Source organism: Anomalospiza imberbis, chromosome 3 (assembly GCF_031753505.1).
Source record: "Anomalospiza imberbis isolate Cuckoo-Finch-1a 21T00152 chromosome 3, ASM3175350v1, whole genome shotgun sequence".
In the NCBI taxonomy this organism is placed as follows: domain Eukaryota; kingdom Metazoa; phylum Chordata; class Aves; order Passeriformes; family Viduidae; genus Anomalospiza; species Anomalospiza imberbis.
This window is the reverse complement of record NC_089683.1, coordinates 68,131,364-68,159,046: the sequence shown is the minus strand read 5'-3', so window position 1 is coordinate 68,159,046 and position 27,683 is coordinate 68,131,364. Positions and strand designations below refer to the sequence as shown.

The 27,683-nt window shown below is 34.5% G+C and overlaps 1 protein-coding gene across 15 annotated transcripts in view; it reads right to left on the bottom strand.

The window, feature by feature from the left end:
• RGS7 (regulator of G protein signaling 7) overlaps positions 1-27,683 on the bottom strand; it is a 259,983-nt gene that overhangs the window by 124,328 nt on the left and 107,972 nt on the right. For all 15 annotated transcript variants that reach the window (XR_010997344.1, XR_010997345.1, XR_010997347.1 and 12 more), the window contains one exon: positions 5,555-5,651. Coding sequence is in view for 12 of the 15 variants with exons in the window: in XM_068184951.1 (XP_068041052.1) it covers positions 5,555-5,651 (97 nt within the window). In the remaining 3 variants the exon portion in view is untranslated. The remainder of the gene's footprint in view (positions 1-5,554; positions 5,652-27,683) is intronic.

Genomic DNA, 27,683 nt, shown 5'->3' with positions numbered 1-27,683 from the left:
TCCTTCTTTTTACTAAAACTCCCAATGGCAATTGTCACTGAATCAAAAAGTAAGCATATGAATACAATTTTTATTACGTTGTTTTGTTAGGAAGAAGCAATAACCTTTAAATTCATATTTGTTGTTCTGTTTAAAATAACTTCACATTTTGAAAACTTTTCATTCCAATAGTTATTTAATAAAGGTCTGATATTAACACATTCCTTAAAATGAAAATGGAGAGCACAATCATCTTGGAACAGGCTGCCCAGATAAGTTGCGGCTGCCCCACCCACTTCCAGAAGTGTCCAAGGGCAGGCTTGATGGGGCCCTGGGCAAAAGTATCTAGTGGGTGATATCCCTGCCCATAGCAGGGAGACTGGAACTAGATAATCTTTAAGATCCCTTCCAACCCAAACAAGTCTATGATTGTATTATTAAAGATAGTGGAAAGAGATTTTCACATCTTTCTGAGGAGCATTCATCTTATTTGATTCCAGCCCAGCACAGCTTGTTCATTCTGCACTTCCCAAAGGCAAAGCTGTCACAATTCTGATTTTCCATAAGATTCAAAAATTCTGTCAAGTTTTAAGTAGCTTAAGATCACCCTCAGTAACCATCCCAGTCACAAGGCCCAGACAGGCAAACAAACAGAAACAGAAGGTAAAGGGAGGCAGGCAGCACTCAAATATGCATTTTGGTTTTCCGTAAAGCATACAAACCATCACTTATTAATCATTTAACTATGTCAATACTTGGAAATGACTGTGTGTCCAATCTTATGGCTCCACTTAGTCAATCTCTTCTACTCACGACTCTAAAAATCGTGAACAAAAAATATCCACTCCCAAAAGATTTTGAATATTTGAATGCAAATCAGTCATTCTGACAAAATGATAAATGCAAAAGACTGGTAGTATAACTTCAAACAACCATTCATTTGGGAATAGAGGTTTATTAACTTTTTGTTCTCAAAATTCTGCTTTGAAAAGTGAAACTGTAAACATGACAAGTCCCTGCTCCAATATGCCCATCTGAGACGGCACAGGAGAGGGAATGATACGGCTTTTGTCCTTGATGAACTGACAGCAAGATTTTCATCAAAGAATTTCACTAAGAGTGGAACCTCATCAAGGCAGTGAGCTTGTAGTTTTAACACTGAAGGCTTGGTTTGCAAATAACAAGAGGCTCACTTGGCACAAAGAAATTAGCAATGATTCTACCATTAGATCACACTTTAGGCCAATGCAAGAAAAGAAAGATGAAGAAATAGAACAAGAAAGTAGGAAGCTGTCATCAACCCAGCATGGGAGACACTGAAGTTAAAAAAAGGTCTATAAAATTCAAGACTTGGGAATCTGGGAATCCTAGATTCTCCAAAATGGTTAATTTACTCTCAAAAATCTCTCAAAAACAGAAATTCCAAAATTCTTTTATTTACCTATAATGCAATATTACTTTGCTCCAAAGGCACCAGATGATCAAAGGGTTATGCCTTGCGGCTTTTGCTTCTTGTCAAACCAAGTAGTAGAGCTTTCTATTTCATTTGGTGTTTCAGGCTGGTAATCTCCAGTACTGAAGTGGATGAGCCAATCAATTAATTTCACATGCAGCACTGAGAAGTCATCAGATGTCAACAACTCATTACTTAACTGGAAAAGATCAAAACTAATGACAGATGAAACTCTCCTGTTATTAGTCCCATGAGTCATCCAATTCTCTCTGTACTGCTCCTCATTTTTTGCTGCCTGCCTCTGTATAACAAGCAATACAGTTGCAGGTAGCCTGTGACTCATTCCTTGGGCTCACCCATCTGTGATTTGTGAGAATGATGAGCAATTATAACTCTGCTTTCCTCTGGAGTCTCTCACTACATTCCAGGCTACTATGTCTGCCAGTCTGCTTTTAAGTTGGATTTTTTATGTTCAAACATATAAATTCTTTCATTTTTTTACCAAGCATAATGCTACTGGTAATTAATCACTATATTAATACATTTGTTTATCAAAAAGCAATCTCATTATTTTCATGGTTTCCCAGGTAAAAGAGAAATAAGCATTTTCTGAGATCAGGAAAAACATTTAACAAAAATTAGATATGATGGCAATAATCTTTCTAAAAATGGGAAAATACAATGTTTATATGGATAAGATACTATATCAGCTTCACCCACAGGAATGAGAAAAAACTAAAGACTTCACACAGATCATATTTTTCAGTGTAAGGTAAAATAATGTTTTCATTTTCTCTTTAAAACAGGAAATGCTAAAAACACACCTTTCTACTGATTTCCTTCTCCTATTTTTGTTGGTTCAAGCTGTGACTACATTCCAAGATCAATGAGCCCTGCATTAGAAACACCCAATAATAACAAGTATGAGCATGTTTTTCTTGAAAGGTTTTTATTCTCCCTCTGTGTGTATTCTTTAACTGAACTTCTATTTCTCAATAGTTCTCCTTGCTCCTTAACAAAAATTCTCATGTTCCACACTCAAGCTTACACACCACTCAACTGGCACATTCTCCACAGCTTTTATCAGCAAGCTCACCCAAGTATTGCACACTTTAAAGTCCTATGAAGAATCACACTGATATTCCATAATGACCACAAGACATCACTACATCTTCTTAATGAAATATTCATGTTCTGATTAGTTTATGAAGCTTTCAGCACTAGGACTGGGTAAACCACCCACACCACCTCACAAAGACTTCCAAAACAAACCCTCAACTACTGCTTTGTCAGTGAACTCTGAATTATTCCTTCTGCTTCAAAGTGAACAGTAAAGCTTTGGCATTTTCTTGTATCCCTCCTTAGCAAAAATAAAAATTATATTTTAAAGCTCCTTCTAATCTCTATAATTTGTACGTCAGATTCCCTAAAATTATCATTTCTATCCATTTCCAGGTCTAAAGGTGAACCATGGATCAGGAAAATCACCTTCTCTTTATTCTTAATACTCTAATCCATGTTAGTAAAGAATGCACATGACAACCTTCATGCAATCATTATTGCTGACCAGCAAGATGCCTATATACATTATCTTATCTTATTCACTCCTCCAAAACCTTTCAAAAGCATGAAGACAGTAAGTCCTTCTTTTATTCATCAAAATGCATAATCACATAGAAGGAACAAAATCTCCTGCCTAATTTTCCGTTAGAGCCTTAAAAGTTTCAAATTTTTATATGCTCACTATGAATGTATGGAATATATGCAACATAAAGCAAAACGATTCCTCATCTTTTCAAAATTTCACGAGGTGGAATAATCTTTAATTTAGGATAATACTTTTCTGAAGAACAAAAATCTGTATAGTGTATAGGGAAATATCTGTATTTCAAATGTTTCTCTCTGTTGATATTTTACTTGTGAAAACATTTCAGGAATGACTCAGTAAATGAGATAGTATGATTACAACATCTAATTTATTACAATCACAACATTCTGTTAATTTCAAATACCACTCCTCAGGCTGATTTTGCTAATACAGTCATCTTAAGAGATGGTCAGTAATTCAGCAATAAAAAGTGACTGCTCTTTCAACTAGTTTCTCACTTGCTGTTTTAGAAGCAATACTATGAAATAGAAGTACATTAAAAATATATATATACAACAAAACAATTACAACTATATCACATACGACCCTTTTCCTACAGACAACTTATGGCCATCCTTAGCTTTTACAAGTTGTTTAAAGGACTTGCAGAGTCTTTCCTAAGTGCTTGCAGGAACATGATTTCACTGCAGTAGAGTTATCCATTTTGCTTCTCCATGGGAAAAAAATAAAAAAACAATTACAAAGCTCCAGTATTTATGGGGCATAATCCAGGACAGATGGTGTGTACAAGACATCTTTTATGCACAAACATGCATACACAACACACACACACATAGATATAAAAATATATGAACATACAAGTATATATATTTTAACTGAAGAGCATATACTTTGATGTTTTTGAGGGTATTAACAGTATTATAAGTTTTTGTTAAGTATATTTGCATTATTGTTGTCATGACCCTTAGACAATATTCCCATGTTTCCTAGCAATCAACAGCTTTGAATTAACCTGATATTTGTATGCTACATATACAAACTCCTAGCGTATTAAATTAAATTAATGACTTAGGACATAGATTTGAAGCTTTCAGATTCCACTCAGGATAGAGAACTGACAGGAAAGTAGATTAATTGAACTAAAATTACAGTTATGCTGTTCTGGTGGGAGTTTCAGTCATGTGTAGCAAAAATTACTGGTACTCCCTGGTATCTGGGAGAGAAAATCAGGAAAGAGGAAAAAAACAAACTGTCCTATGACTTTTTATTTCCCTATGAAGCTAATAAAGTTAATGCATCATAGAAAAGTTGGTAAATCAGTAACTGCTATGTATAACTGTGTATATATATATATATATATATATATATGTATATATGAAATCTAACTCCACCTTCAAAAGTATGATATCTATTCCACTAAAAAAAAAAAAAAAAAAAAAAAAAAAAAAAAGGCATTTTGGTCAGTCTATTTTGAAATCCATCATACACCAGTAAAGGCAGAGATTAAATATTAATATGAATTCTTCAATAAGATGCCACGCTGCACTAACTCGTGGTAAATAAAGGTCCATTCTCCTGAGGCTATTTTTTGTGCAAGTCTCTAAAATCTAAAATCTATTTTCTAAAATTAGGAAGCAATTTTGTTTGCTCTTAAGACTCTATCCTTCTTTATGACAGGATTATTCACTAGAAAAACATTCCAAAGGTTGAAAATTAAAATACAGAATTCTTCTTGGTGTTCTGGACAGTAGAAACTTGTATAACACTTTCTGTATAAGGATACACTCTTATTGATTATGGAAAAATTAGGTTAAACAATGGCATCTACTTCAAAGGAACTCAATACTCACTGGAGTATATAGCCACATACATAAATGCATAAATTGTCATAAAATTATGTAAATAACTGAGTAATTATATGCTAACTAATTAATTAATATAAATTTTTTTTTGCGCCTATGACTGTACTGACCTGGACCAGCTATAGAGTGCACAGCTGTCTTGCAAATCACCACAAAGATCTCAGGTTTAGTTTCTCAAGCACAGGCACCGAGCTACAGAAGCAGATCATGAACGTTGTAATAAAGGTCATAGTCCCTGATTAGCATCAGTTGCAGAGTGTGGTGATGCTTTTTCTTTTGTTCTGCTGCTATGAAATTTCTTATCTTCATGTACTGGCCAATACACTAGACTCATCCTTGCTATGGAAGCTGGCTAAAAACCAGACCTGACCTGCCATGAAAATATTGCCAGTTTGAGATAATTAACTTTTTGTAGTAAATTAAGTATTCCCTTCACCTATTTTTCAGGACAAAAACATCTATGTGTAAACCCACTCCAATCTGAGAGAAATATCAAAGACTTCTATATTTAAACTACTCAAAGGATAAATAATGTCTTCTTCAGACCAGATGACTGTGAATTCTTAACAGTACCTATTTAAAAGTGTTTCCCACTAGAGCATCCTCTTACATAAAACTTTAAAATAGTATGAAATTCACTTTGACTCTTACCAGAAAAGACACTGGGAATCTTGGAAAGAAAACTTTTCACTGTACGAATAGGAATCCCATTTTTCTCATCTTGCATGCGGGCTATGACATCTTCCATCTGAATAGAGAAATAAAAAAAATAAATAAAAATAAAAAAGAATAAATAAACCCAGCATTATTTCCTAAAATAAATCTCCAAGAAATCCTAGATCAATCTCTCAGAATGACAGGCCCCCTCTTTATATTTCTTTCTTTAATTTATACTCTATATTTTATTGAACAGGCTAAAACTGCAAGTAATTTATTCACAACAGACAGTAAAAAATATATGTATTCAAGGACTCTTGAGAAAGAAACAGCAATGCAGAACAACTTAGTTAAAGTACCTAAAAAACTTGTCAAAAACCATTGTTGGATATTAAACTTCATGTTTTAATTGTTTTAATGGTATTGTACCACATAAAAAAGCAAAATAGACACATGCAGGCTTTTAGGGGACTGAGAGGTCTCAAATAGAATTTTCAAAACAAAGTAGAGCTTTTAAGTTCAAAGCTAAAATTCCTTATTTGCTTTTGAGAAGGGGGAAAAATACAACATGTTGTAATTCCTGAAGACAGCAGAGCCAGAAACCTATTTCTTCATAGGTAATAATGCAGTAGGTATAAAAATATTTTCAATCAATTTTCTGAGTTTCTTATGTATATATTTTTACATTAGCTTGGTTTTCCAATTCAATTTTTAGGCTAATTTGGACCATACATTTTATAAATTGTGCCCAACACAAAGGTTCACTTTCCTATGAACTTTGACCAGAAAATGCATTCACTGGAAAACAAAGAATATTTAAGTAGAGTCACTGGCTTACAATGCCAGTTTTGATTTTTCCTATTTCATAGTTGAAGTTTACAGATTTGATAATTTCCACCTTTCTTTCTTTGAATATCTAACTTCTCAAAATGTTCAATGAAACTGTGATGAAATTAATTACAACTATTCTTTCTTTTTTCTTAAATCACCAACATGGTCCATAGGAACAACTCTGTGTGACAGGGCATTTTATATTCTTTTATTATTCAAAGTTTAAAAAATTTTTGTATGTCACTTCTGTACCCCTAAAAGATTCCCAAAAACATCATTAAAAGTTTCTGGCTGGGCTGGGCTGTGCTGTGGAAGCAGAATAGCAGATGAAATTCTGCCATGGCCCGTTTTCCCCTAAAGTCAGATGTCCCACATTTGCAAATAGCAAACAAGGACTGGGTGCAGCTGTGCTTTAATTGGCCCAATAAGGGAGTTATATAGAGCCAGGAAAGGGAACAGCATTTGGGGTCACTGGTGTACTTGGGAAAAAGAGCAAATATCCATACCAAAAAAAAAATTAAAAAAAAAAAAAAAGAAAAATGAAAACAAAATCATTTCGCTTGACTGCCCATGAAAAAGTTATTTATACATAGACTGTCTGGAGGTTCCCACGTTCCATGTATTTATATATCACATATTAACAACCTAAGGAATACAAACCCAATGTCATTATCCAAACCAAAAAGTAAACACAAGAAGTAGATATTGTTAGCAAGGTGTGAAAAAGTCAGTCTGTTGCTCAGAATTAAGCAATGTGCAAAATATAATAGAAGAAAAGAACCAATATTCATCTGTCATGGAATTTAATTATTTAAAAAGAAAAGGTTATTAATAGAAAATTGTCAAGCATATCTGTGCTTGTCAACCATTGTCTGTGAAATGGCTGTCCCTACATTTTTTATCCACATTGTAACTGAAGGTTTGTATCAACTCCTTCCAAATTCTGTTGGTAAGCTGTCTTATTTTGCCCTTAAGTGAATAGGAATTCACCCTAATTCAAGTAAATATTTTTGCTGATCATATTTGGTGATAAATTCCACAAATGCAGAGTAAGCTCATGAGAATATTGCTAGAATAATGTACATTACACTAGGACAAAGTACAGAAGATAATTTGTACATAAGGCAACACGCTAAAGGTATATTTGCAATGTAATACGGATTACTACAAACACAGGCCACGCTTCTCAAACACAGCATTACTGGTGGAGAGATGCAGTTACTGCTTGCTCAAGAACACATGCGTTCAAATGTTAAATGCCCAGCGCTGTCAGTAGTCAGTCTTTTGAAAGCACATGGAAGAAATTGTTAGCTGTTTAACGTATGTGTTAACATATGCTAACTGACATTTACATATGTTTTCCTAAACTTTCTTCATGGACGGGATTGAATCTAAACAGCATAAAATCTAACTCTGAGAGAGACTGAAGCTCTGGGAGAGTCCTCTGGTTTTGATTAGCAAAGTGAACTCTATGGTGTCTGCACTGCAAAATTACACCTTCCCCTTTATATCAAGCTCATCTTATTGTTCTGGGTTGGGCATGAATTCTGTCAGTGCAAAAGGCAGCTCACACTGCAGACAGCATTATTCGGAACTGCCTGGATAACTCAGTGAGCAAAGATTACCTCCTAAGTGAGCAGAAATGTTCTGAACACACAACACAACAGCAGTTCACTAATTATATACAGTTGACCTCTCACATGGAAGAAGTTACTTGTGGTTTGTGGTTATCTTAAATCTTAAACATAAGAACTCTAGAAAATGAAGGGAATTTTAAAAGAAAAAAGTTTAATTTAAAGATTCAAACCTATCCAATCCAATATATGCAGGAGCACAGTTTAACTTTCAAAATATGCAGTTGCTGTTTCTGTTACAGCTGCTTTGAATTCAGCGAATATATAACCTCTTCCACTGAAAACCATCAAATTCAATTATATTTGGGAAGCAGCAGTCAAGGCACTCCACTGTCATTCATCAACAATGACCTAAGACAATGAAAAGGGCAGAATAGTTTAATTACAACGATGAAAGAAAATCTTAATCTAATTTTGCTCAAGAAGCTTAATCTGGGAAACACATGCTGCTGCCTGATATAATAGTTTTCCTTCCTGATGTATCCTGTTTGTTTCTGAGTCACCTGACTGAATGCTCAAAAATGAAATAGAAGCTTCTTCATTTCACCTCAGAATTAGAATTTTTTCTATTCATCTGCTCTTTCATGGCTAAACCTGTCTGGCCCTTGTCTTGCAGTAGGATCCTTTTTAATCCTAAACATTCTCAAGTAACTCAAACAAACTCACAAATAATTTGCCTCCTGATCACTCTGCAAATGAAGGTCAATATGCTCGAGAAGAGGAAGTTGTATAAGCATATCTTTTAGTTTTTCAGTCATCATTATACATCATTAACTGGGAAAGTATAGCTAAAAAGACATTTCAGTGCAGCACAGATCCTACAGAAAGCTTTCTAAACAACCTCTTCTTCAAAAAATGTGCCATTTTTTTTACCAGCGAGGTAATTCTAACCCTCACAAAAACTCACTAAACTTCTGATACATAGACAACTCAGAACAAACTTACAATATTAATATTTAAAACTTCACTTGTCTCCTTGTGAAGATAATTTGCAGCCTTCATCTTGACATGTAAAGACTCTGTGAAATCTATTTCAAAGTCTAACTCTATGACAACAGTGACAATGCATCTTCTCTAAAGCAAGGAGGCAGATAAAAATATCCCGTAATAGAAGGGTTACAGGATACGAGAGCAATTGAACAATGACAATTGAGTTTGCTCTGAACACACTGGGAGCTAGGCATGCCCAGCTTACCCCAGGAGCAGAACCAGTGGAGGTCTTGACAACACACCAGGGGCAGTAGCCTTTAGCTACTTACAGCTAGCTGAAAGGAATACAGCTCCTAAGAGCACAATTTTTATGGTTCCTCAGTGCCACTGTGCCATGTGGTTTGTGGGGGGAAACCCTGAAACCTTTAAACTTCCAAATCTAAATAAGAATTGCATTGCTGCTCATCTGCACATCTTGCAAAAATTATCAACTTGAACCATAATTCAGCATCACTGCATCTTAAGAACTGGTTTTGGTTTGGGTTTTCTTTTTTTCATTAATTCAAACACAACAAATGAAAATGAAAAACAAAATGTTTGTTAGTGCAGGACAAGAAGGTTTGTTTTTTTTCCATTAAAATTGAGCCTAAATCAACTCCAAATAAAGATGGATACTAGAAAAAGTAATTCATCTGGAAAAAAAGCTTGTTCAAGAGGTACATGGTAAAAACTTGAAGCTTTGCCCTACTTAGACATACACAAATGTCTTAATTTGATTTCTGTCCCTTAAAAATAAATAAATTCTGTGCCAGGGAATTAAGACTATACTCAGGAACACCAAAATGAAATAAGCATAATTTTGTACTCAGCTATCATACATCAGAACGAGGATTGCTCTTATGCTGGGTGTACTGGGGTCCACCCACACTACAGCTTTCTTCATTTTGCTAAAATCTTTTTTCTCCTTTTACACAAATGCAGGGGTGGAATAGCCCAGTGGAACTAGCTAGAAACCTGATCCAAACTTGTTAAAAAATACAAAGAGTTACAGTATATTTCTTACAGTATGTAGTATGTTTCCTTAGACATTTTCTCCCCTCTCAACTTGAATACTTCACAGAGTCCAAGATCATTAGTGCAGTTGGCCAGAAGGTTGCAGGAAGTTTTCCTCAGCCTGTTCCCTGTGCAGAAACGTACAGCAAGCAACATGGGCTGAACAAAACTTGCAGGGTAGGAGACAGATACAAGGTTCCTCACAAAGTAAGGGCCACTTTTTGTCTGACCGCTTCACTGACAAGCACAGGTACAGGCAAACTGATTGCCAGAAAAAATCTGTAAGATTTTGGATCCTTGGAGATAGAAGGTTAATGGGACACCTTCAGTTTACCCAGTGTATGAGGCAAAGTCACCAAAGTAAAATAAACAAGCTCAGTTTAAGAACGCTGACAACTCTTTTTCTAAATCAAATGTGTAGAAACAAGATTAAATCTTCATGTCAAAGATTTTAGCATTTTCCATTTAACACAGAATTGAATTATTTCAACTCTATTTCTACTTGGTATGAAAACCAAGGGTAAAATATTCAAAAGTTCAGAAAAGTACATTTAGATTTTTGACTAAAATACAGTGCTGAAAGATGGCTTGAAACATGCAAGACTAACCAAACTGCTAATGACAGTCACGCACAAAGTCTCTGAGCTTGCTGATATAAAAGCAGTCAGTCATGAGTTTTTCTAAGACAATAATATTGCATCTCTGGTCTACCAACACAGGAAACAGCCCTAGGTACTCTCTGATGAACATTAAATTATAGAATAACTTAATTAAAAGAACACAAGAGTGACTGGTCTCATTCTTTTCAGAGCCTTTATTTGCTGAAATAATTATTTGACATCATAAAATCAAACGACAAAACAACCCAAAAGTTTCCAATCATGTTAAATAGAAGAATTGGAGATAGTTTGAAGAGCCTAATTTTCTACATGTACCTATGATGCTAGCACTTCTGCCTCATGTTTCTTTCCTTCTGTATATGAAGACACTGGTGTGAGCAAATAGTTCACACTCTGTCCCTAAACAGAATACATGTGGCGAGTGAAAGATGTTCTGACTTCACACATAGCACAGAGGTCTGTATTGAATCATCCGTCATTATCTGTCATTACTCTTAGGGCTTCATTTGTGCTTGTCAATGTGAATTTCTAATTAAGATTCAAATTTATTTTCCCTAATTATCCATACTGTTTCAGATTCAACATATGGGTAATGTTTCAGACTGATTGTAAAATGAGAGTGGTACTATGTATATAAGCCTGCGCTTACATTAAATGAGCACAGGGCAAACCTTTGTCATTTATTAAGAGTAATTAAGACTATTTTGAATATATTTGAAAATTGACACCAGTTCTTTGCAATTATTTTTGAGGCCTAATTAAATGAACAGTCCCACTGGGCTTATCCTTACTACCAACCCTGTACGTTCATCACTGAACTTGCATCAATAAGATAGGCTCTGCACACTTCACTGATTTAAAACTGTGGGTTTGAATGATAATTTTAAGCATGATCTTGTCTTATTCATGTAACTAAAATGCTGACTCATCAAAACCAGCATTTCATTTAAAAGGTTCTTGTAGTTTAATACAAACCATTCAAGGAGTTCTTGTGCTTTTCAAATACCTATTATAATACTTTTTGAAAGCAGGACAACCTGAAAGCATACTTTGAGCTCCTGCCATTAAACTGTAATCATGTGGCCTGTTTGGAACTAAAGCTGTCAGTGATCCCTAGGTAAAGACTGAATAAAGGGTAATCCCCATCACAAGAAACTGTACAATATGGAATGGAAAACCTTGAAGATACCATACAGTACATTCTGTAGGTAGCAATTTATACCAATGAGTAACTTTTTCTCCTAAGGACTGCTAGTCTTAAGCTCATGGTTTGGTGCACCACTCTTTTTCTCAGCGTCATACACTGGGTAAACAGAAGATCTCCCAGTAACCTTCTATTTCTTCCATCATTCTACAGTTATTTCTCACTCTTATTTCTTTGGATAAGTTGATCTGAAAACACTTAATACTGCATTCCACTCCCCCACCAAAAAAAAATTCTTCTTCATTCTAATTCAGAAAAATAGTACGAGTTTGCTTGTATTACTGTAATTTTTTTGAGAACTCAGCATGTTGGAACAATGCCAACAAACCTATAAAACTGCAAGGGCTATTACTCTCACACTCTTTTCAATTAAATTTTTATCTCACCTAAGAATCCTACATCTGGGTATACAAGACATACACCCAGTTCACTGAGTGCATATCAATGCTCTATAGCTTGATTGTGAAGAGAAGACTGAAGTAGTTGCTAAAAACAACTCAACTGGCATTACAGAAAGATCATACAACTTTGGAGGAATATATCACACTGATTCAGCTTTGAAATCAAAAAAAAAGGTTATAGAAAATGCTATATTAAGTCTATGAAAAATCAGGCAGTTGGCAATTCCAGCTCCCTAGCTCTCATGAAAATGCAATTTCGAACAACAAAAAGATATCTTAAGCAAGAAAAAACGCTATTTTTTAAATTAACCACTTGAAAAATAATTCAGATATGATTTAAAAGTTTTTCATAGTATTAATGCTTCACAATTTATTTTTACTCTGGCGTTTCCTAGCCAAGCATTTTCTATATTTAGTCAATGTCAGAATCAGATACAGCAAATATAAAAGGTTATGAACTGATGCAAAAATTACTACTTTAACTAAATGGTTTTCATGTTTAAATTCCACATAGATAAAGAAAAGCATTTCCTTTCATCTACCTGTTTTTCTTGGAACTTAGAAACTATTAATGGAAATTAATTAAAAAGACATTTCTCAAACCTGGAATGTTATTGTTGCACAACGAAATCAGAAAGAGCCTCCCCAAAGGAGTTAAAAAACACATTCAGATGGTGAAATTTTAAAACCACCTAAGTCAAAGATAATTTTGGAAATTGCATTTCTGCTTTCAGTAAAATAATTATTTCCATCACATATATGAAGCTTTGGCTGGAATGACAGAGGAAAGAGAAGCATCAATATGAACACTTCAGAAGAAAACACAGCTTGATGAAGGAGGTCTTGGTGAAGGAATGTTTTTATTAACAGAGATATTTCTGCAAAAATACTTCATTCAGAATGAAATATATATTTTTAAAGCAGCTAAACCTATAAATGATTTTTATTAATCTGTCATGCCAAGATTCGAGCTTCTAGACTGTGGTACCAGAGATAGAAATAATATTTCTTAGGCAAAATAAAAATTTTTAAAAATACAGTCTTTCAAAGTCAAGTTGTTTCCTGAGTTGTACTGATCATTTATAATATGATGGTCCTGACACTAAAAATGAAGTCCCCTGTACATTTCAGAAACAGAGAAACCTGTTCAATGGAAACCTGACCTCTGAAATCCCAAATGGGCCTTTCAACACAATATTAGAAAAGTGGTCAAAATGTTCGATTTTTTTTTTTCCAGAAAAGAAGAAAAGTAAAATTTCAAAATTCAACAGAAAAAAAAAAATAAAGCACAGATTCAAGTCAGTACACAGGAGATGGAAAACAACAAAATAAGTTAGCTTATACATAGGTAACTCAGATACAAAAGTGAATTGTAGCCAATAACACCTTTTGCCTTCACAAAAAACAGTCACAAAAATATTAGCTAGAACAGAGTTATGACATATTCATCCACCTAACAAAAAATGTGATGTTCCTCTGGAGAACACTTATATTGATTCCAAAATATTGTCATTTAATTCTAAAGTCTGAAAAAATAATTTGTTTTTTTCTAAATTGGTACATCTTATGTCATCTGTTACTAATGGTTTTAAATCTGTCTGGTTGGAATCTCTTTTCCTCACTTGTCAGATGATCCCAAACATTACAAAGCCACATCACAGCAGCAGATCATTTTAGAAGCAGCTACTGTTGACCAAGGATGAAACGTTTCTTTAAAAAGTACAATATCATTACCCTTCAAATACTGATGAACAAAAAATTAATTACAAGAAATGTTTCAAATTACATAGACAGAAATAACATTTTAGGGCAAACAATGATAAGTATTTTGGTGATTTCTGCATTGCTCTCTGCTCTCTGGTGGGGGAAGATTGAAGGAGGTAAGCTGATCTTCCATTAATATTTCAGCACCTAGAGAACAGAAATACTGTATAAAAACTTCATTTCTAGTCTCTTGGTCCTTGAAATTGCTCTGAGTCATTAAACTCCATTAATTACAGAAGTAAAACTGGTACCATCAAAATAAATTTTTACAAGTGACTATTAAATGATGTTCTTGTAAAAAAAATGTTCTTAATTGTTTTACAGTATGGAATGCTTTCAGTATCAATTCTATTTGGCATTTAAAAAAATAGGCTGCTGATGTAATACAGTAATGTAGCATTATATGACAGATGGACTGGTTTCACAGTAGTCTGTTCACCTTGTGTTACACAACTTACTTGAAAACAAATATTTTATTCTTACCTAATCTGAATAGATAGACAGTTGTGGATGTTCTGGCTATGTCAGTTCTTAAAGCATGTTGAATTCACCCAAATTCACTTAAAGAACAATGTAAAAGAAATGAAAACAAATGAAATACTGAACTGTTGATCTGCCAAGTGAACAATACATATAATTAATGGATAAAGTCCACAGAAAATGCAATCATGGTACATTCTCTATGCAATTAAAAAAAAAAAAAATCAAGATGAGTACTGAAATAAATTAAGCAGAACATTTACAGCTTTTTCACATAAGTTTTAATGACCACCATCCCAATAACACCAGCACATTTTCCCTCCTTATTAAAAGTCTTATCATCATCTCCCCTTTGAGCCAGCAGAAGCTCCAGGCCTGATCATCTTTTTATTCCTCTTGAGAAGATCACACACACTCTACTACTAATTTTCATGCTAAAAAGCAAAATTATTTTATATAGCTCTTGCTAGTAGCAATTCAGGAGCTGTAGTGCAAACTATAGGCTTATGTAAGACAAGCAATACATACAAATATTAGCCTGCCCTTCAGTGACAAAAATTATGCATTTCTACATGTCAAGCAAATTTTTTAATCTCTTATTGGCTACACAAATTAGTCAAGCTTTTCATCAATCAGAACATTAGAAGATTTAAGAAAAATAGGTCATAAGTCTTCTTATTCAGCAAGCAGTAATAAAAATAAGTTCTACATGCATTTAAAAGCAAAAATATTGGGGTGAATTTACGTGGAAATAAAAAGGTTTTTCTGAATTGGTTATTACAGGTTTAAAATGTATTTTGATTGTGGAAAAACACCCAAACAAAATGTATTTGCTGTGAAACAAATCTGTAAAATGTAATTGAAATAAGGAATAGTATTTTGCAAAGAATTCCAAAACTACCACTATTTTATTCATAATTTCTCAGCATCTCCAGAGTTATTCCTGTATAGGATTCCAACTGTATCAGTCAGACTCCAAGACAAATTTAAAATCTTATTTTCCTGAAAGAGAGGAAATATTTCTATGGTATTCACAAAATCCTGACATTCTTCTAAAAATTACTGAAGTCATAGAAAAATAACTTGATTAACAGAATGTAGCCCATTGTCTCCTTTAGAGGTTATTTGGAAGAAGAGAGTTAGTAAAAATTTGAATATGGGTTTTTGTTTCTACACAATGAACAGGCAAAACAGAAATGAAAATTCCTTATTAACAAATGAAAGCTAAGTTAGCCATACTCTTTGATCAAAGTAGGCTTTCACAGGAGTTTTCTTAAAAGAAATCACTGCTAAAGAGCAGTAACGCCAGTCCACACTTATTTCAATTGTACACAGTTACCTTACAAGCACACAAGCCAAGACTTCTTGGTTTTATCGCTTATAATTAAATTTACCTGATTTCTGTCTCCACCATGGAAAAAGGATACAGTTTGTTCTTAATCCCACTCTAAATTGCTGTATTTCACAAGGATCCTATGCCATGCAATGATTTGGGACCAATCTCAGTAAAAGCTTATTTATCAAAGCACTTAAACCGTCCATAAACATTAAGGCTGAAATTTTCTAGGAAAGTGGAAGCAACTAAACACCTAACTCATTAAAAAACAGTGAATTGACATATCAAAAGACAGTGGGTGACACAGTGTGTATGTTCCAGTGTTTTTTAAAATAGGACCGCATTCCAATGTGACATTTCCCAATTTATATTTTGACTGGTTGCAGTGTAATTAGGAAAAGCAAAACATTTTATGATACTTCCTTTCAGTTGTATGCAGCAATTGCATCAGCTCTAGCACTCCACTGGACTTGGACTGAAGGAATTAAGGAAATTTAAAATATGTGCCTTTGCCTTATTTAATTTTTCTCTGTTTTAAAAACATAAATCTTTCTTATGAATTCATGTTTTATTTTCCCAGAAAAACCAACCTTACTTTAATCTCCTTCAGAATAAAGAAAGCAGAAAAGGCTAAGTTGCCATCAAAACACTAGAGCTTTTGAATTCTCATGATTTAGACACTTAAAAGCAAATCAGGTCTGGATGTTCTGTACTTGTCCAATTTAGTCATAGTTTGACATTTACAGTATCTACATTTTATTTTCCTTTGCAGTCATTTTCCTTTTGATTAGAAACATTCTACATCTTTATTGTCAAATCACATTTGCGCCACAAAAGAAAGTAGAGCTGCAGTCATTAACAGATTTGAAATATGTTAGCTCTGAGAATTTAGAATAATGGCTATAAAACCACTTCTTTATTCTATCTGATACACAATTGGGAAAGGAGATTTTCTTTTGTTATAAACAAGTTTTGGTATTCACATACTATTATATGTAAGCAATGAGATTAGAAAAATATTAAAATCAGACACACTCTAACTTAAGAACCAAAAAAAAGGAAATGTATTTGAGTGAATTAAAATTTAAAAACATAAAACCAGAAGAAATCAGAATTAAAGCCCACAAATTCATTAGTGAAATTATTTTTTACTCTAGAAAAAAGAATAGGTAAAAAAAACCACATGAAAGAATTACGGAACGCTATTTTTTGGTCAAATTTTATTTTGCCAGAAGGACAAACTCATTCTAGTTACTTGGTGCAGTGAGCAGTATATATGACATAATGTTCACTGGAAGTTTGAATGTCATAGCCACCTTTATGTTAGCCATAGGTGTGAACAAGGCACTCTCAACCTCAAATCTCTCAACTAATATGTAGTTGGTTAATTGGAATACTTGGAAAAGTCAGAATGTCTGTAATAGATCCAGGTGGATCAAACTATTAGCATGAATGGGAACAATCTTCATAAAGAGTTAACTTTCAGAACAGAAAAGCTTGATTGCAATAAAGCCATTTCTCGCTTGAAAAATCACAAGTCTTTCGAAAGAGACTTTTTCACAAGTTTATCTGTTTTACCAGCTTAAAGGTTGGAAAGTAACCAGGTTTAACAACTGAAGCACTACTTCAGTTAATCCTGTATCTGTGTTAGGAAACATTTAGAATGACCTGTCTCATACTGCAAATAGATATGAAAAATTGCTAGAAGAAATGAGATTTACTAAAAAACCCCATATTTTCCTATGCAGAGTGATTACACTGAAAGAGATCTCCACACTACTGAATTAAAATATAATAAATAGAAGTAATCTGCAAGCATCTATACCTTCCAAGCAGAAACCAAAGATTCCTACTTTTGGTTGAAAAGAGGTAATACATTAGACCACTAGTCTTTACCTGGAAAAATTAAGGGACTGCAGATGTTGTGTACAAATACACAAAACCCTAATTCTGTTCCTTTAAATGGCTTCAAATAAGGTCAGAGAAAAGTAAAATAGCCACACACAGATAAGATTCCTCTGGCATTTGGATTAAACAGAACAAGTTACATTTTGCACAGGAGTCACTTAATGAGCACTTGAGGATCCTCGGTTTTCTTCTCCATTTTGCTACCAACTGACCTTTGGCAAGTCACTGTAACCTCCAGTGGCTGAGAAACGTGAAAGACAGCTAAGGAAACAAATGTTAAATAATACACTTTCTAAAATTTTTGATGTGCTGGAGCATTGTAATGCTAGGTAAAATTAACGCATACAGATTTTGAAAGAAACTGGAGTTTCTTTCCGTTCCAGAAAGCTGCAGAGTCCTGATATTTTTTCCCACCCAATGTCTTTTCAGAGACATAAATCAAAGTCTACTGTAGTCAGTGAAGGCATTTCCTTTGTTATTTTGGGAATAACTATTAGCATCACTAGGCATTGGGCTTCTAAATATTAAGTACTTCACGACTGTCACAGCACATGTCCTCTTTTTCTATCAAAAGCTAAACTATTTATAACATTCCAGAAATTAAAGATGTTGCATTCCATATGCAAAACCACAAAACTATTTCTGTATGGTCCCTCCTTAAAACTAATTTAACCTCTTAGATGTTGATGTCTTGAATGCATTTAATATTTTAAACTTAGCTGAGAAGATAATTATTCTGAAGGAGAATAATTCTGAAAGAGAATACATATTTGTTTACTGTATGCCTCTTTGTTCCATCATTTCCTTATCACATCCTGTTGCTGTACACAATGTTGTAAGAGAAACATAAGGAATAACTTGTACACTGAAATAGTTTTAAAAGGCTTTTATGTGTTAGACAAAGCTAAATAGGCAGAGGGAATCACAAGGAGGGCAAAGGAAAGATCCATGATCATTATCTTTTCATCTCCTTTGAAACTGTGTAGATTTACATTTTAGTTAATGGTCATTATACATACCCTTAGCAGGATATATTTTTTTATACATAATCCTACTTAAAGACAATTAAATAGGATCTTTGAAGTCTAATACCAAAAAATGAAGTTACAAAAATATTCACTGTCTCATAACATTTGGCAAGACCTCCCAAAATCCAGCATCCAGAATAGATGACTTAGGAAACAGCACTGTATTCCTAAACCCGATTTTAAAAGAAATCTTTATTTAATCAAACAAACGTTGCGCCTAGGGAAATCTTATAACGAAGACCCCAGATCTGATTGTTATGACAAAAATGAAAAATTCTGGCAAACACAGACATTACATTTTAATCATTCCTTGCTCTAAAACACTCTCCACCAGAGAGCCACCATGGTGCTTCCAGTACTGTCTCAAATATTTTATAGATCTGTCATCATGAGAGCTACCATTGCAAGTTGAGAGTTACTATAAAAAGATGCTCTTCAAAGAGGATGGAGACTCTGTAAATTCTGAGTAAATCTGCTGAGATTAGACTGCAGACAGCAGTGACTCCTAAAGTAGTATAAATCGGTAAAAGGAATAAAAATATTTACTCTCTGAATGCTATATATCCAGCATAAATAATCTGATATCAGGACATTCATGACACACTTGGTTCAGGAACAGTCTTGAACATATGAACGCCCACTGTATATCTTGCAGCCTAATGCAAACTGAATTGAAGACTCTTGCATCATTATCCTGCTTTCAGCTAGGTAGAGTTAATTCAGTCCCAGTAGCAATTACAGTGCTGTGTTTTGGATTTGGAATGAGAGCAGTATTGGAAACACACTGATATTTTGGTATTTTTGCTAAGTCATATTTATGCCAAGTCAGGGACTTTTTTGTCTTGTGCCTTGCCAGTGAGGAGTTCTACAAAAAAAAAACTGGGAGGGGGCACAGCTGGGACAGGTGGCCCAAAGTGACATTCCTCACCATAGAATTTCATGACTGGTACATAAACTGGAGGAATTATCTATAAATGTGGCCAATCTGGGTTCAGGAAGGGGGATCCGCCATCAGTCAAGCAGGTGATGACCAATTGCATTGTGCATCAGTGGTTTTTCCCTTTTTATTATCATTATTATCATTTACCATTATTGTTATATTTTACTTTATTTTCAATTATTGTACTGTTCTTATGTCACCCTATAAGTTCTACTTTGAGTCTCCTCCGCATTCCACCACAGTGAGAGGGCAGAAAGGTGTGGGTTGAGCAAGAGGCTGCATGATACCTAATTTCCAGCTGGGCTTAAAACACAGTAATCAGGAGATCAGGTTCCATTCTGTGTTGTTTTTTTCCTTTGTAATATTTTTAAACTCCCAGAAGTGAACTTAAACCTTGGATTAACTTAAGGAATTAGTTCTATAATGTCACTGAAAGTCTGACATTCATTGCTAAGCAGTAGTCCATTCTCAATACCAAAGTAGTTGTGGATATGTCTTTAAAAATTTGATGCAAAATGGCTTTCTTGGAGATGTTGTAATATTGTATTGGTTTTAGATTTCTTATCAAACCATAGACTTAAAACTCTAAAATTTTGTTATATTTATTAATTCACGCAGTAATCACTTGCACATTTAACAGTACTTTCCAAATAAAATACATGCAAGAAATCCCCAGACACAGAAAGTTCATTAGGAATGGTTATGAGATCAATTTGACCCAAAAAGGAGGCAGTTTTGGTTTTCTTTATTTCCTTTTTTATTATGTCAGTTAGGCTTATTGTCCTGTGAGACCATCCCCACTGTGTGCTCTAAAGCATCTAAAAGAGTTGTAACAACACACTGGAAAAATGCTAATCAGAATTTGTTCCACAGTATGCATAGCAAAATGAGGAATCTAGACTTTATTTTAGGATCCAAATTATTCCAAGGACTATATATTCCAAACCAGAAAATAAAACTGTCATTTTTTACCAAAAGCTCAAAAGCAGCACAGTGCATGTCCTTTGATAGCCCTTAAAAACATAGAAATTAAAAGATAAATCAGGCGCCAAAATATAAAAAACATGTGGTAATTCCCATAGTTTGTAAATACTGAACATTGTTGCTGGCAAACCAATAATCCTACAAGATTACTGCACCAGAACACCTCATTCATATCCAGAATAAGTTTTCTTCACACTGGTAAAGCAGTAAGCCACACTGTTGAAATCCATTTTGAAATTCATATGAAGTACAGGGCTGAGCTCTCTCTGGCCTTGCCCCGAAGCCTGAGTCGGGGCACAGCACCAGGATGGCCCCACCTCAGTCCCTCTCAGTTCACATGGAGGCAACTGGGACAGTGCAATGCCCCGAGGGCTGCCTGAATACCAAACTGCTTTTGCTGCCTTTGCTCTTGCATCCTTGCCAAGCACATACATAAAATAATAATTAGTCCTTAGCCTCACTAATGCTCTTCTAATGTTATCTCAGATGCTGTTGAGTCCTTGACTCCATCACTAAAAATCAGATTAATATCATTAATAAGTGATTAACATGAAGTTTATTTTAGAACTTCAGACATTACAGCAAGGCTCGTGTAATTAAAACATTCACAGTAGTTTTGTTACATTGATTAAAAACTTAACAGCATTTAATACATTTAACTTCTCTAGATTTTTAAAATTTAACTTGCAGAAGTTAAAAGCAGGATCATTCCCTCTTCTAACTATACAGAAACAATATTATATTTAGAGAAAATGCAGTGATAAAGTGAAGTGTGGAAAAAACTAATGAAGTTATGGAATATGGTCCATAAAGGAAGATCTGCACTGAAAAAGGAAGAATTAAGATTACCAAAGAGGTAGAGAATAGAAGCGAAAGACAGACAGGTTTTTGATCTAGCAAAAGACATCCATGTCCATGGCAGGGGAGTTTAACTAGATGATCCTAAAGGGCCCTTACAGTAGCCTTCTGTGCTTCTACTGATCAATAAAAGGCAATATAAAATGAGCATGAGAGAATTAATATTTCACGTGACACACAAACTAAAAAAATTTAATTAGGTAAAAGGTTTAAGGCAAAGAAAGAAAGGAGTACATAAGTGAATTGTGAGACACAACTCCAATTTAGACAAATAAAATAGATTGTTACTCCAGCTTCTGCAGCATATGAGAGCTCTTCAAATTTAAATGATCTTTATGTTACCTATACTGGGAGCAAAGCACAGCTTTCAGTGCTGTTGCAAGAACCTCAATTGCAGTTATTAAAAATGCATAACACTATACTATTTTAAACACATTATTCAAATTCAGGTCATATTTCTCATCCTTGGTATCTTCAAAATTTCACTGCAAAAAGTCTGGCAGGGTGTGACTGCTTTTGAGAGCTTTAGTAACCATGTAATGGCTTGGTTAGGATGATGCATGACAGGGGAGTGTTATATATATATCGTGTCTTTTGTGCATACAACTGAAAACAGTTCAGACATGGAAGAAGAAAAAATTAGGTAGGAAGAAAATGAGGTAGTGGTTTTATGATGAAATCAAGTAATAATGAAATGAATCAACAAAAATAAGAAACACTTTTTGAAGAAAACCTGCATAGCTGTGCATACTGAAACATAGTGCACAGACACAAAAATGTTTTCAATATTTATATCTCAGAACTTTATCGTAAGTTCATCCTTTCCCATCAAAATCTTTGAGAACCAAACCACTGATCTTCAAAAGATGTTTTAACACTATTTTTAAATGTATCATTTAAGTCTTTATCCATATTTATTTATATTTTATTTTACAAATGTTGAAAAAATTCTAAAATAGTACATTTTTGTTTCAAATCCATATTTTCTCCAAACACAGCAGTATAATTATTTCAACTTATTTCTTACTAAATGAGGCAAAAGCATCTTTGCTATAAACTAAGACCAACAGGGATGCAAAAGGATGCTCAACAATCAAGTCAGGAAGCGGTGGAGTAGATGGGCAAACAAAAGCTGTCTGGGGTTTATCAGATACAAGAGCCCTCCTAATCAGCAGCACAGGACTAAAATGAGCCCACTTCAAGAATATCCATTTAAGTAAGGATGTGCCTACAGGAGAGCATTGTGAGGAACACCCTCTCGCCTTTCCTAGGAAATCAGCACAGGGTGCCTCTCTGAAGTGCCTGTACACCAACACAAACAGCACGAGAAACAAGCAGGAGGAGCTGGAGATCTCAGTTGCTCCCAGGAGGTTTTTGGAGGGCACTGATAGTAACTTCTTGACAAAGACTTTTGACAATCTGAGAAGGGCAAGTGCTTCACAACTTCAAGAAAAAATTGGTTGGAAGCAAATCAAGAAAAAACTGGTTGGGGGGCAATCTTGGCAGAAGTGACCTAGTCTGATCACCTCACAACATGCATGTCCTCGTTCCTCAGAATAACCTTTTATGGAGAAGTGATATATATATTTTATATATAAGCCACTGAAGAACGAGAACGTACCTAGGCAAAATTCTCCACAAAAATACAAGCTGGCCCTGCCTGTGCTCTGCAGCAATGAGCAGCCAAGTAGCCCCATGAACAAAAAGACAAGAACCTGACATAGCCAGACTAAGCTTTTTTCAGCTCAGGATTAGGTCTATGCTCTGTGTGCAGCCCCAAGGTAATGGGGGCATAACTCACATTCACCTACAAAGGACAATACAGCTCCACTATTAGTAACTTGGTAAGGGTTGTGAAATAAATACAGGAAAAAGCAGTAAATTTAATCCACGCTTCACAAGGACAGACTATAAGCAAGTCAAACCTCTTTCCCTTCTTATGGTGCCTGTCAGTACTTGCAACTATCATCCCATGTTTTGAAGCAATAAAATTTTTGCGCCCAGGACACATGGACTCCAAAGACTGAGACAATCAACTTGAATTAAAAAGAGGTCTGCCATAATTAAAAAAAAAAATGGAATAACATGAAATGTAGAAAACATATCCATTTTTATAGTTTCCATCATTCTTCGACTCCTAGTGGACAAGAGATATCTTTAATATCAGCCTCAACAGCTCAGGTGCCAAAAAGACTTTTTGATTCAATAATCCTTCTCTCAAATCATACTTACAAATGTCACACACACATACAAAAATTAGAATGGACTCCATTCGAAATTGATTTTAGATTTCCATAAACTCCACCTACATTATTCATATTTTATTACTTTCTGACCACTCAAAACTTTTACTGTTGCTTAAAGGTGCAAGATAGTGAAGCTCTTGTCTGTACCTCCTTGAGTAGAATACTAAAGTCTTCTCTGGCTTTGAATCTCCAATATGAGATTTACTTTTTTTTTTGCATATATTGTAATTGATTCTTATGCATATATTATACTTGTAGCTTATCGGTTAAATACTTCTTATTTTGAGGCTCAATGTTCAGCTCATTAGGTAAGCTATATGATCAAATGACATTGTTAAATAACAGTGCAAAGAATAAAATAAAACCCACTAAAAAATGGTTTGCTTATACTGCAGCACATGTTACCATGGAATTCATTTTTATTTCAGTCATAATAAAGAATTATTCCAAAAGCAGCTAAGGGCTTATAAAATTCAAAAATTCTTTTGCACTTGTCAGCAGAGCCTCTCACCTAATAGTATGCAAATTTCTTTTTGGATTTAATTTTGGTTCATAAACTCTTTTAATCAATTAAATGTAATTGAACAAAGAGCGATAGCAATACAGGAATGCTTGCTCAGATAAGAAGTTAAATGAGATGATCAATTCCTACCATAACATATAGCAGTTCTTCCAAATTTTTGATTCAAGTTTTCACAGATATTATTAGATACATGCAGGGTTTGTTTTTTTTTTTAATAGTACAATGCAATTCAACCCCAATATTTACAGCTGGTCTTCTCAACAGTTCCATTTAAAAGTGTGCAACTATCTGAGTATCAACTTCACTTTTTTTTTCTCTCTGTGCATCTCCGCCTTTCGAAATGTAACCTACTATTCTTTCCTTTCAAACTCTCATGTCCTATCTGCCATCTAGCTGTTGGTAATACATCCTTGAATTCAGCTAAGGTCTCATCCCTTTTCATCCAAAGTAATAGCAAACAGAACTCTTCTCTGCCCTCCAGAATTCAAATTGTGACATTACCAGGCTCCCACACAGTAAGTATGCCCCATGTCATTGATTTTTCAGGTAGATTAAATATCTCCCAAGCAACATCTTGAAATTAAGACAGCTACTTGTAGACAGATGGTTGAGCTCTGTTCCAAATCAATTATTAATGATTTTATCATTACATAGATTTCTGCAGCTTCTTTTAGATGCCTGAAAAAACCAAAAATATATTATTGACAGATGATAAGCGAGCTAATGAACACTATGGAGTGCTCATACTGCAGGATGTACTGCTTCAGAATGAGAGAGAAACAAATGCCAGAAAAAAATAGCATAAAAAACTTCTGGTGGTTTCTTTCTTATTATTATTAATGGAGGGCTTGGTATCTCCTAAGTACAAAGAGCTGACTAGTACTGGTAATAAATCCTCTCAGGAAATCATTTCAGTTCAGGTCTTGAGCTAGAAGTTTTTTCATTTTTGGTGCTAATTCAGGCCTTTTTATAAATGTATGAAGACATTGATTCCACTCACTTTCTTTCACAACTGAACCACACCACAACCTTCTTATATCCAAGTTATTAGAGACAATCCTTAAAAAAAAAGGATCATAAAGGAGAGGGAAAGGAAACAGGAAGTTGGTACACCTAGACAAAAAATCATGCACTTCACACATTTCCCAAAAATTGCAAACACATAATCATAAAATCTTCAGAGCATTTGTGCTCATTTACAGAATGATAATCTCAATATGACCATATCAAAAGACTAAAGAAGTGTATACAGTATTTACAGACATTTAATTTTTTTAAAAAGACATTTTTAAATTTAATATTTTTCTAGTACAAAAGATTTGCATCATGGTGCATAATTTCAAAGAAACCCAAGCTTAAGCTCAAATGCAATTACCAAAGAATGAGTTTTCATAAAATAAATGCAATGAATATTGTATTTCTTATTTAAAGCTGAGCACTTCCTCCTACTAACAATTTCCAACTTTTTGTTCCTTCTATTGAAAAAGGAATATTTTAGTTGGTTGGGGTTTTTTTTTTTAACTTTTTTGAAAATTCAGTTCTATTGTATTTAAAGTAAGTCGTTAGATACCAATATAAAGTGTTAAATAGTTCATATACTATAAAAACACTTTCTCTTAATTCAGCATTATGAAAATTAAATGGAAGAGTACTTTATTTCAAGTTTAGTTTTGTATTGGTAAAATTGAGTTACAGAGTTCTTCAGAGCTTCAAAAGAATAATAAGGTTGTCAAGGTTGTAGCTGCAAACACCATATCGACTGATATCAATGGGAAAAAATATTTCATTTTTGACTTTATTTCAGGACTTCCAAGCAATGAAAAATCAGCAACTGAGAACTGATTTGGCAGGTAGCTAAACTAAGAGGTAGAAACCTTTAGTGAATAAGAATCAGAAAGTTATTTAGTAGAGCCTATAATAATTCTATTATTTAATCTATGTAAAATGTTTATAAAACCAAAGACTTTTTTTTTTTCTCATGCCACATTTTCTCTACTGCTGATGACTTTCACATCCTTCTCTGTGCTGAAACAATCCCTTTGATGTTGTATGCACTAATGTAGGGGCAGAAAGCTCAGTCAGTGACAGTAGTCAGGAAATGATTATGTATGAGTTTGAGGGCCCCACCATCATCATGCAACTCCCTGAGGACTCCCCTGGCAGGGGGAAACCCCCTTGAAGCAGTTCTTTGTTCAGAAAAGCAGATGCACAGGATTTTTTCAGTTTTCAGGTTCTTGTTTTATTGTTATCTTATCAAGACTTCAGCACACTGTCTGCACTCAGACCTTATATGCATGAAAACAGTACAAAATGATTAACAAACTCACACTGCAAGGTCTTTTTAAGTCTAATCTAAAACTAAACTACCCAATTAAGGAGTGACACCTAGATTATTTCCCTTTCTAACCCAATAACTGACCCCTAAAGACCCTCAATGCAGATTTTTCTGCCCAATTACAAGATACCACCCAAAGCCAAGAAGAAGGAAGAAGAAAAAAGAAAGGAACTCGAGACAGCACCCTGCATCCTCCATATTGCATCTACCTACAATATGCTAAAAATCCTAAAATCTAAATTTCTCACCCATGTGACATACTAAGCTACTCTCTACAATCTCTACAATCTATTTCATATTTTTGTGGTCTCTGGTTTACTTCGAGGCTTAGGAAGCCTTCTCCATGAATGATGGTCAAAGTCAGTGTTTTCCTGGGAGTCAGAGCACCCCAGGGCAGACAGGGGGATATCCCCCTTGCCCTGGGTTTCCACAATTATGGGGAAAAAATTTGCATTCTTGTTCAGCAATGTGTTCCAAATAGATTTTGTACAGAGCGCCACCACCTAATCCATTTAAGCTATTGATTCTATCCAAGCCAATTATTTGATGGCAATAGGAGGCAATCAGCAGGACTAGAGGTATTCTTTCACATTCATTTGTAGTTGTGAGTTTAATAGCTTTTAATTGCCTCTTTTTCTCTAACTCACCTAAAACACCAGAGCACATTTTTCTTCTATCACAGGACTCTCAGCTTCAATCTTTAATTTACCAGCCCCAGGAAAAATCTCAAAAGTAAAAGAAGATAGAATGAGACAATATCTACCAATAAAATCCAAAGCACAGTGTCATTTCTAATCTGACGTATGACAAATTTTTCCATGCCAAGATCTTAAAAGAACAGATAGAGAGCACCTCACACTATGGCTATGGAAATAGAAACATACCAATACAATGCTTATTTGGAATTCCCACTTCCACTACGTTTACATAGTAGTGAGCACTTTACAGGTACACTTGCATTTTCTGGGCAAACAAGACTGAAAGAAATAGGAGTTTAGTTGAAAACACGATGTGATAAAGAGACTTCCAGTGTAGGTCTCTTTCCACT